The sequence below is a fragment of the Eucyclogobius newberryi genome, unplaced genomic scaffold (genome assembly GCF_026437365.1).
Source record: "Eucyclogobius newberryi isolate DKJ021-1_F unplaced genomic scaffold, fEucNew1.0.hap1 SCAF_11, whole genome shotgun sequence".
NCBI classification, from domain to species: Eukaryota; Metazoa; Chordata; class Actinopteri; order Gobiiformes; family Gobiidae; genus Eucyclogobius; species Eucyclogobius newberryi.
The window spans coordinates 30,613,019-30,625,278 of record NW_027315735.1 but is presented as its reverse complement, the minus strand read 5'-3'; the positions used below and the strand labels follow the sequence as shown (position 1 = coordinate 30,625,278).

The window sequence follows — 12,260 nt, the reverse complement described above, 5'->3', positions numbered from 1 at the left end:
ACACAGAAGCTAATGGTGAGCCACTTAGCAACCACAATATCTCAAGCTACTACTGTGAACGTGGTCTATTCAGAATACTATGCTCTGATTGGACAATGTAACAGAATACATTGAATTGAATATGAGTATTTCTGTGACTGTACTACTACTACTACTACTACTACTACTACTACTACTACTACTACTACTACTACTACTATGTCTACTTCTTATGGTTTTCTGCTCTTTTTAGGTGTTCTTCCAGTCTCCCGGGGTGAGAGGACTTTGTTTTTAAATAGTTGTGTGGGAGTGTGTGGATGTGCTGACACTGACCCGCTGCTCTGGTGATTTATGTCAGGAATGTCTTCAACATGCACCAAACCCGGGACCAAACCAGGCCAATTAAAGTGGTTCACGCTCTAACGCACCAGAGACAGAGGTGGATCTAACCTCGACACTGCACTGGCCTCTAGTGGTCACAAGCGGGAAATGCATCGGTGCAAAGTGAAAGTGAAAATGGCGGATTTTACTTTGGACTTGACCAGGATGTTAAACAGTTATAAACAAACAAAAAAGTTAAAGAAAACTATTGCAGCAGAGATGAGAAACCACTAACCAGAAAGTTTTAATGAATATAATGCTGAATGTGTGTACTTTCACCGGAAGCACTTTTCTTTTTATTCAGCGTAAAAATAAATCAGAGACAAATTAAATAATAAAGAAAAAACACTTACATTTTGCAAAATCAAACTATCTTTATTTATTTATTTATTTTGTGTTTGTTCCTTAGTAAATTAGTTAGCTTGTCAGTTTCATTTCTATTATCACTATTCTTTTTTCATTGTGTTATCATATTTTTTTTACCTTTATTTTACCAGGCAAAACGTTAAAAACACATTTGATTTACCTCGTTGGCACAACAGGGAGCAGGGAGAGGGCACAGAAACAATAACTTGCTTTAACATGAATTGATACACAGTGAGATTAAATCATTCATTGGTAAAACGTTTACACTTTATAAATGTCTTTTAGTTTAAAAGAAGACAAATTAAAACTAGACCTGCCTTTGTGACCTTGATAAGCCGAGAGGATGGAGTGTTATTTGTGTGTTTGTTATAGTTCAATTGAAGGCCTCAAAGTGGTGCATAACAAGCGTACGGCATTAAACGGAATTGAATAAGCGAACAGGAAGTCTCACTTGTGCACACCCAGACGTGACTTTTCAGTGGAACAGGTGAAGGGCGAGAACAGGACAAACCACAAACAAAACTGCATCTGAAGGTGTCAATTTGTCACCTTTTCTAACAAACTACCAACGGCAACTTAAAATCAACTGCATTTACTTTTTTTACTCACACATTATGCCTACTCTTTACTATATTGTTAATCTTATTACAACTGGGTAAAATGTTTGGTTTCTTTTCTCAATATCAGTACGTCTTAATGTAACAAAAACAGATAATCGGCAGTATTAGTCAAAAATACTTTGATTTATTTTTTTATACCTTTTTGAAAATACAATAATCTGTAAATTTGGCTTTCCGTAGAATATGTTCAGAAAATATGCAGATCATTTTTAATTTGGTCACTACTTTTTACTTGTACTTGAATACTATTTTAAAGTATAACATTTTGATTTATTCATGTCCTGCCTCTCCCTTGAAATACTGAAATAACTGAGTGAGGAAGTGCTTCATCAGACTCAAAATAAAGGAACTATAAAGTTTGGTGAAAACAGGTTGTAGATTTAGAACGCCTGTTTTAAAGGCGCGGCTAAAGACCACCAAAACAGGACTGAAAACGTCAATAACTAAGACACCTGGAAATGACCTGATTTCGGGAGGAGTTTGACCCTGAAACTACGGTAAGTTCCCTTTATTTACCTGTTACATTCAGCTCAGAGCAGTTTAAAGGCTTCTCAGAACAAGTCCTCCAGATTGAAAATAACTTTGGGATGAAAGTCGAAACGTAAACATTGTCCAGGCGATTGAAATGTGGGAAAACCCTGACTTTGTCTTTGAGTGATAATGATGTAAAAAGTGATACCAAACTGTTATAAAGCTAAAATTATGAGAATTGTTTTCATTTTTCAAAATTAAAACCATATGTTTTGATGAAATTGATCTGATAACACAATAAACTAAACTAAAACATAAATAAAGTACAACTACATTTTGGGAGTCCCAGCCTGAAATGTTTGGGACTCCCAGGGTCAGATGATGGTTTGATTTGCAGGATTTACACTGACTCAAAAGATCAGGTTGATAAATCAGTTCTCCAGTTGTTTCATAAGAGTTTTGTCCTGTCCACTTCAACCTTCAGCATCAGGACATGTTTGACTCTGAGTCCGGCGACTGAAGGCCCTTTAAATCAGATCATGAGGATGAGTGAAAAACCTATTTGGAATGCCACACCCACTCGATCAATCTGTCAATCACTGGCATTAAAAAGACCATCCTCCAGGACCAGTCCATCCTCCAGGACAAGTCCATCCTCCAGGACCAGTCCATCCTCCAGGACAAGTCCATCCTCCAGGACAAGTCCATCCTCCAGGACAAGTCCATTTTGCAGGACAAGTCCATCCTCCAGGACAAGCCAATCCTCCAGGACCAGTCCATCCTCCAGGACCAGTCCATCCTCCAAGACCAGTCCATCCTCCAGGACAAGTCCATCCTCCAGGACAAGTCCATCCTCCAGGACCAGTCCATCCTCCAGGACCAGTCCATCCTCCAGGACAAGTCCATCCTCCAGGACCAGTCCATCCTCCAGGACAAGTCCAGGACCAGTCCATCCTCCAGGACAAGTCCATCCTCCAGGACCAGTCCATCCTCCAGGACCAGTCCATCCTCCAGGACAAGTCCATCCTCCAGGACCAGTCCATCCTCCAGGACAAGTCCATCCTCCAGGACCAGTCCATCCTCCAGGACAAGTCCAGGACCAGTCCATCCTCCAGGACCAGTCCATCCTCCAGGACCAGTCCATCCTCCAGGACCAGTCCATCCTCCAGGACAAGTCCATCCTCCAGGACAAGTCCATCCTCCAGGACCAGTCCATCCTCCAGGACAAGTCCATCCTCCAGGACCAGTCCATCCTCCAGGACAAGTCCAGGACCAGTCCATCCTCCAGGACAAGTCCATCCTCCAGGACAAGTCCATCCTCCAGGACAAGTCCATCCCCCAGGACAAGTCCATCCTCCAGGACCAGTCCATCCTCCAGGACAAGTCCATCCTCCAGGACAAGTCCATCTTCCAGGACCAGTCCATCCTCCAGGACAAGTCCATCCTCCAGGACCAGTCCATCCTCCAGGACAAGTCCAGGACCAGTCCATCCTCCAGGACCAGTCCATCCTCCAGGACCAGTCCATCCTCCAGGACCAGTCCATCCTCCAGGACCAGTCCATCCTCCAGGACAAGTCCATCCTCCAGGACAAGTCCATCCTCCAGGACAAGTCCATCCTCCAGGACCAGTCCATCCTCCAGGACAAGTCCATCCTCCAGGACCAGTCCATCCTCCAGGACCAGTCCATTTTGCAGGACAAGTCCATTTTGCAGGACAAGTCCATCCTCCAGGACAAGCCAATCCTCCAGGACCAGTCCATCCTCCAGGACCAGTCCATCCTCCAGGACCAGTCCATCCTCCAGGACAAGTCCATCCTCCAGGACAAGTCCATCCTCCAGGACAAGTCCATCCTCCAGGACCAGTCCATCCTCCAGGACCAGTCCATCCTCCAGGACAAGTCCATCCTCCAGGACCAGTCCATCCTCCAGGACCAGTCCATCCTCCAGGACAAGTCCATCCTCCAAGACAAGTCCATCCTCCAGGACAAGTCCATCCTATCCCCCAGGACCAGTCCATCCTCCAGGACCAGTCCATCCTCCAGGACAAGTCCATCCTCCAGGACCAGTCCATCCTGCAGGACCAGTCCATCCTCCAGGACCAGTCCATCCTCCAGGACAAGTCTATCCTCCAGGACAAGTCCATCCTCCAGGACCAGTCCATCCTCTGTCTGCAGAAGATTCTCTTGTTCTGAAAACCAGCTGGACACGATGACCTCTTTTGTGCCAATTAGACTTTAGCGTTACAGGAAGCAGTAATCAGATGCCTTTCACTACAAAACCCTTTTGTCATGTTTTATTTTTATATTTGTCTCTTTTAATATGGTATTAATTGCCTTTGCTTTATGCCACAAACAAAAGTCCCTGACGAGTAAATTAAAGTCATTTGAATTAAATAACACAACTCGATGCACAATTCAGCAAAAAGCATTCCCTCATTTCTTATCAAAGTTTATAATTGTACTTCCTGGTGGTACATGAGTGGCAAATGTGACATAAGCAGAGTTAAACGTATTCATGTTACTTAGCAACCATACTGTAAACAAAGCAACCATACTGTAAACAAAGCAACCATACTGTAAACAAAGCAACCATACTGTAAACAAATCTCATTATTTTAATGATCAAATTTTACAACAACTTTATATTGTTAAAATGCGTGTGCACATTGCTCCTGACTTACATGGTCTGAAGTCTGTCACGTCTGAGTAAAATCCCTTATGTCATATTTCAATTATAAGATATTACGTCAATACCTGCAATTTCCCCACTGCGCGGACTAACAAAGGCGTATCTTATCTTCCTGTATTCTCGCACACTTTATTCGCAAACAGACACACTGGTTGATATTCACGGGTGTTTTCCCACCAAAGCAGCGCATGAACCCATCTGATGCGCTCTTAATCCCCGTTACACAATCACCTTTTACAGTTTTGACAGTTGCCAGCAGCACGTTCCTTCGATTCAGACCAAAACCACAGTGACGCATGTGTTTACCGCCTTCCTCTGCCGACAGAGCGACTGTGGCATCCTCACGTGTCGCACTCAACGAGGACCAAGTCGTGCAGTCGAGTTTGACCTCTTTATTTGCCTGAATTTGAAGCTGCCGTCCGTCTCCATCGCTCTGTAAAGAAGATGACACTTTTGCAGGTAACGCGCTGGTTTATATTTTCTATAGCTTTACTCGTTTAAAATTGAGTGTGTCGCTTTGCATTTTGCACTTGATCAACGGGTGTTTTTATTGCCTTGAATAACGCTCTTACATTCTTACTGTGAGCGGTGTTGCCTCTCCACAGAACTGACCCGTAACTCGGCCTGGAATCAATTTATTCTGACAGTAAGGGTTAAAAACAACAACGACAAGAAAGGGAACGCAAAGGAAAACAAATAAACGAAGCAGAAACAAGCCCCACAGTTTAATGTCACACTGTGGAACATTCCAGGCAAAGCTCACCTTTACAAATCATGTCATGTCTGTGTTACATGTGAAATACGTTAGCCACTCTCTCTGTGCCTCGATGTGTGTCTCGTGTGAACTTCCTCAAACTGAACTCCTTGCTTCACGACTCGGGCGCACGCGCAGCACCGGGTCAAACGCTAATGTGAAAATGACGGTTATGGTGTAAGTTTCTGTTCCTCCGTCAGGCAGGGCAGGGGAAAGGTGCAGTTTGATTTCAGAATGACACAGATGCAACTGTAAAACCTGCAGAGCCTGATTGTTTCAGTGGAAATGTCACAGCTAAGATACCAGTCAGATCTGTGGAGAGGCAGCCCCGCTTAAGTAATAATGCGTCCTGTTTGTGGGAAGCTACAGTTACAGCCAAAGTTGCCAGTCTTCTGCCCCATCGGTTCATCTGACCAGTACAAACCAGTCACACAATCACCAGATTCATACAGGGCAACGCGGCACTCACTGTGGCATCATTCACCCAGCGGTCTCTCCAGAACTGACCCAGCACTGACCCAGAACTGACCCAGTAATGACCCAGAACTGACCCAGCACTGACCCAGAACTGACCCAGCACTGACCCAGTGCTGACCCAGCACTGACCCAGCACTGACCCACCACTGACCCTTTACTAACCCAGCACTGACCCAGTATAGACCCAGCACTGACCCAGTATAGACCCAGCACTGACCCAGTATTAACCCAGCACTGACCCAGCACTGACCCAGCACTGACCCAGCACTGATCCTTTACTGACCCAGCACTCACCCAGCACTGACCCAGCACTGACCCAGCACTGACCCAGCACTGATCCTTTACTGACCCAGCACTCACCCAGCACTGACCCAGCACTGACCCAGAACTGACCCAGCACTGACCCAGTAATGACCCCGCACTGACCCAGTGCTGACCCTTTACTAACCCAGCACTGACCCAGTACTGACCCTTTACTAACCCAGCACTGACCCAGCACTGACCCTTTACTAACCCAGCACTGACCCAGTACTGACCAGAGCCAGATGAGTGCATGCTTACCAGACAAAGCCTTCACATCTTCATTCTCATCATCAGAACATTCTCCTCTTTGAGCCGAAATGTTTCCTGGCTCGACACAACAGACACAGAACAGACACAACAGACACAGAGCAGACAGAACAGACACAGAGCAGACAGAACAGACACAGAACAGACACAACAGACACAGAACAGACACAGAACAGACACAACAGACACAGAACAGACACAGAACAGACACAGAACAGACACAGAACAGACAGAACAGACACAGAACAGACACAGAACAGACACAACAGACACAACAGACACAACAGACACAGAACAGACACAGAACAGACACAGAACAGACACAGAACAGACACACAACAGACACAGAACAGACACAACAGACACAGAACAGACACAGAACAGACACAGAACAGACACAACAGACACAGAACAGACACAGAACAGACACAGAACAGACACAGAACAGACACAACAGACACAGAACAGACACAGAACAGACACAACAGACACAGAACAGACACAGAACAGACACAGAACAGACACAGAACAGACACAGAACAGACACAACAGACACAGAACAGACACAGAACAGACACAACAGACACAGAACAGACACAACAGACACAGAACAGACACAACAGACACAGAACAGACACAGAACAGACACAACAGACACAGAACAGACACAGAACAGACACAACAGACACAGAACAGACACAGAACAGACACAACAGACACACATTATGAAGAGCTGCTCGTGAACATGATGAACAAACTCATGTGGTCCTTGTGCTTCCCTGTAACAGACTGAGGCCTGTTTGAAGTGTTAACCCTGTGATTACTCAGCTCCTGTTACTGATTCTGTTCAACAGTTGAGATATCTTAACCTTGATGTAGAATTACCGGTAATTACATTTTTTACAGACACTTATTATTATCATTACAAAGTAGATCATAAACTTCAACTTGTCTTCCTCTTATAGCCTGGTTCATGCTACTGCATTTTGTCGCCATCAAACGCTAAGAGGACTCAGGTTGAGAGATACTTTGTCATACTTGTACTTGTTTATGAACCGATACAGCTTTTTCAGTTCCATTATCGATATCGATCCTTCTGAGTCAAGCAGCCGCCGACGCCCGACGTTCACAATGACCTTGTCACTGATCCAATATTGTTAAGTAACAGTTATTTGTTTTATTGTTTTATACCGCTTTCTATAAGTAATATCTCAAACATGATAAAACATTCAGTATCTTCTTCCATCATGGGCCAAACAGGACACGGGCTGAATCTGTGTCTCGGAGCCAACCACATCTTCTAACGTCTAAACACCATTTATATGACGTCTGTGCAGGTTTTCTTTGGGATCAAACGGTGAATCTGTAGAATGAAGATGATCCAGAACACATCCGGGTCATGGGTGAACTCCTCACAGATCGGTTGCCACGACAACTTGAGCAGGTGGGAGGAGCAGACCGAGCTGATGTACACGTACTTCTACCTGCTGCTGTTCTTCCCTGGACTGCTCCTGAACACCACCGCGCTCTGGGTCCTCTGCAGACACATCAGGTACAGTATGAAGCCCCCGTTTCCTCGCCTCCTTCAATCCTAAACTGTCAACAACGTCCACGGAGAAAGAGCCATCCTCCTTTTGATCCCTCCTCATTCAGTGGAGGGATTTAATACTGAGGAATTAAGGTGGTTGGCTGTTATAATGGTGGATATATATATATATACATATATATATATATATATATATATATATATATATATATATATATATATATATATATATATATATATATATATATATATACATATATATATTCACCTGCTAAATGCACAAAATACATGCGATAAAATAAGTCCTGAGGAATCAAGGAGATGCAAAAATAACTGAAGGACACGTAAACTCCTCCCAGAGAGGACCTCCTCACAGAAAGGACCTCCTCACAGAGAGGACCTCCTCACAGAGAGGACCTCCTCACAGAAAGGACCTCCTCACAGAGAGGACCTCCTCACAGAACTGAACTCCTCACAGAAAGGACCTCCTCACAGAGAGGACCTCCTCACAGAGAGGACCTCCTCACAGAAAGGACCTCCTCACAGAGAGGACCTCCTCACAGAACTGAACTCCTCACAGAAAGGACCTCCTCACAGAGAGGACGTCCTCACAGAGAGGACCTCCTCACAGAAAGGACCTCCTCACAGAGAGGACCTCCTCACAGAAAGGACCTCCTCACAGAGAGGACCTCCTCACAGAGAGGACCTCCTCACAGAAAGGACCTCCTCACAGAGAGGACCTCCTCACAGAACTGAACTCCTCACAGAAAGGACCTCCTCAAAGAGAGGACCTCCTCACAGAAAGGACCTCCTCACAGAAAGGACCTCCTCACAGAGAGGACCTCCTCACAGAACTGAACTCCTCACAGAAAGGACCTCCTCACAGAGAGGACCTCCTCACAGAAAGGACCTCCTCACAGAGAGGACCTCCTCACAGAACTGAACTCCTCACAGAAAGGACCTCCTCACAGAGAGGACCTCCTCACAGAAAGGACCTCCTCACAGAGGAAATTTTTCCTAAAATGTTTGACTGAAATGACTCCCAGTTCAAAGAAACACAACACTTTGGAATTCAAATAAATGGCTGAGTCTTTATGAAGCTGAGACTTTACGGTCTCTGATGTCTGATTTACTCTAATTACAAATGGGAACAAGCTCCTAAGAGGAAAGCTCGTCTGGAGGACAGACAAACAATATGTTTGTGTTTTAGATCATTTACTTTGTGTGGGTTTGGAGAACAAGCTGATTGAAAATAAGTGAGGATTGGCTTTATTTTGTATGTGTTAAATGCCCAGGAGCTGATAGTTCCCTTTGATCAGACGGTGAACATAAAACAATAAATAAACGGTCCCGCCGCATGGTCAGAGGTTTATGAGTGTGCAGTTCAAACTGAAACATGTGACTTTATCATCTACAGATTTAGAAGTGCTTCCTGTGTGTCATCGTTCTCTGCTTTGTCTTGCAGTAAGAAGACCAAAGCGGTAATCTTCATGATAAACCTGTCGTTTGCAGACTTGGCCCACATCCTGTCTCTGCCCCTGAGGATCTATTACTACTTCACTCACCACTGGCCGTTTGGGCGCGGCGTCTGCCTCTTCTGCTTCTACCTCAAGTACCTCAACATGTACGCCGCCATCATGTTTCTGGTGAGAGAGGAAACATTCACCGGCTCGCGTGCATTTATATCTGAAGCAAAATCGAGGTCATGAATCATAAAGGCGCTAATGGCGCGAACAAAAAAGAGAAACTGGTTTGAAAGTGAAGATGTGAATATGGAAGTGGCAGAATGAGGAAGCAGCTAGGGCGGAGTTTTATTGAGGTTTTATTTAAATAGACATATTATTAGACGTGTATTGCGTTGTTTTATTCTCAAATGACACCTGTGTTGAAGCCGGCTGTCAGAACAATGGGCCACAAAAAGATGCATTTAATTACTAGAGATGAGAGCCCAGAAAGAGTGTGTTAGTTTAGCATCAAAACAGATTCAACAAACACTCAATATACTATGGATACTACACTATACTATACTATACTATACTATACTATACTATACTATACTGTGGAGAAAAATCCTAGTGTTGCAATGCAGAGTTCAAGAACAGCAGGAGAATAGAGATGAACAATAAAATAAATGAATAATACAGAAACAAAAAATCAAGATAAATAACAGTTAAAAACATACATGAATCTAACACAACACTATTATGTACAGTAAGTGTCTGTGACCGTGGTTACGTACAGTGCAGCACATGGACAGAGTCATTTTACACTGCGTTAATCGAGCTTTCTCGTAAACTTTGAACTGGACGTTTTACAATTGTGACAACCAGGGATCTCGAGATGATGATAGTGATTATTCAGGTTTATTTGGCTGTTTATATCGCAGAAAGTTTGAGTTCATACTATGGGAACAGTAATATGAAACGAAAGAACCATATCTTGGTGTCAATGATCATGAATAATATCGTGTTGTTTCTTCTCACAATAACACTAAAACTTGACATCGTGACAATCCCTGTGTGTAAATAGATGAAGAGTTGGTTCGTTCAGAGCAAAATGTTCATCTGACAATAACACGTGTCTGTGTTTGGGAAAAGAGGCACATGCTTTGCTTCATCACGCTCTTCTTCGTCTGATATATTGTATTATTCATTTCTCCTGCTGCTTCTAAACGTTCCTCTCGCTCCGTCAGGTTTGCATCAGTGTCCAGAGGTGTGTGTTCCTCCTCAAACCGTTCTCCGCTCGGCGATGGCGGCGACGTTACGACCTCCTGATCAGCGTCGTCGTGTGGATCGTGGTCGGCCTGGGCTGTTCGCCTTTCATCTTGATGCGCTCCTCTGACTCCTCCGACTCCCAAAGCGGAAACCCTCAACCCGCAGTTTCAGCCCCGACGCCGTTCAAGGTCACGGCCGCGCCCTCGGTCGTCGCGGACAATCAAACCGAAGGGTGTTTCAAGGACCTTCCGATGCGGCACGTCTCCCTGTCCGTTGCCGTGATGATGATCAGTCTGGGGGAGCTCTTCGGGTTCCTGATGCCGTTGCTCTGCATAGGCTACTGCTCGTTTCGCATCGTGCACTCGCTCACGCAAGAGCAGAAGAGCCAGGACGATCCCGGCTCGACGCGGAACAGGGTGCACTCGTTCACCTCCAGCGTCGACGGGAAGTACGAGGAAAAACAGGCCAAGGATGAGAAGCGGCGAGCTTTGAGAATGGTGCTCAGCTGCACGGGCCTCTTTCTGTTCTGCTTCACTCCGTATCACGTCAACTTCCTGCTTTACTTATTGATGTCGCAGGACATTCTGACGGACTGCGGGACCAGGTTAGCTGTGAGGAAATTTCACCCAATTTCTTTGTGTATAGCGGGTCTAAGCTGCTGCTTGAATCCCATTCTATATTACTTCCTCACGGCCGAGTTCAGGATGCACTTTACCCAGCGGACCACCTCCTTTTCAGAGTCCTTCCTCTCGTCGCCCCTGGGCTCTCCGAGATATAAACCAGCCAGGTATAAGCCAAAACGCATGGATAGTACTGGGTCACGTTGTTGAGACTTCAGGATATTCTTGTCATGTTTAACCTTCATTTGGACTCATTTGGACAAAATAAATAGGTTGTTTCATGTTAAATAAATATTATGTCAATAGGAAGTTAACCTAGTCTTGAAAGATCCAATGCAGCAGAAACAAAGATTCAGGGGTCTCATTTATAAAGGGTGCGTAAGAACAAAATGGAGTCCAACAGTTTCGCACATACATTTCCACATTAAGATTGATGTGTCCACAGACTCAGCACCTCTGTACACGGTGTACACAGTTTACAGAGTTTACACGAGGCAGAGGGTGATCTGCCTCAGACAGAAGGAGCCAGTTTGAGGAAGTTTGTGTTTAGCAAAGCCTTTTTATCTCTTTACTATCTCTTTACCCATTTAATCACAAGGAGGGTGTTTTGTGCACACTAACGTGTGCACAACTCATTTAGCTGGAGATGAAATTTGTCTAAAGCCAACGTTTAGCTTCTTCTGCCCGCACACGCACACACACACGCACGCACGCACACACACACACACACACACACACACACTCACGCTCACGCACACACACACGCACACACTCACTCACACACACACACACACACACACTCACGCGCACGCACACATCACACACACACACACACACACATCACATCACACACACGCACGCACACATCACACACACACACACGCACGCACACATCACACACACACGCACCCACACACTCACGCACACACACACACACACTCACTCACGCACACATCACACACACGCACCCACACACTCACTCACGCACACACACACACACACACACACAAACACACACTCACTCACGCACACACACACACACACACACACACACACACTCACGCACACATATCA

General features: G+C 45.1%; 1 protein-coding gene across 1 annotated transcript; it reads left to right on the top strand.

Annotated features, from left to right (window-relative positions):
* Window positions 1-7,656: 7,656 nt before the first annotated feature.
* Window positions 7,657-11,422, top strand: p2ry10 (P2Y receptor family member 10). The gene is made up of 3 exons (XM_072439879.1): window positions 7,657-7,858; window positions 9,318-9,498; window positions 10,545-11,422. The coding sequence occupies exons 1-3, from the start codon at window positions 7,677-7,679 to the stop codon at window positions 11,394-11,396; spliced, it is 1,215 nt and encodes a 404-aa protein (XP_072295980.1). The 5' UTR covers window positions 7,657-7,676; the 3' UTR covers window positions 11,397-11,422.
* Window positions 11,423-12,260: the final 838 nt, after the last annotated feature.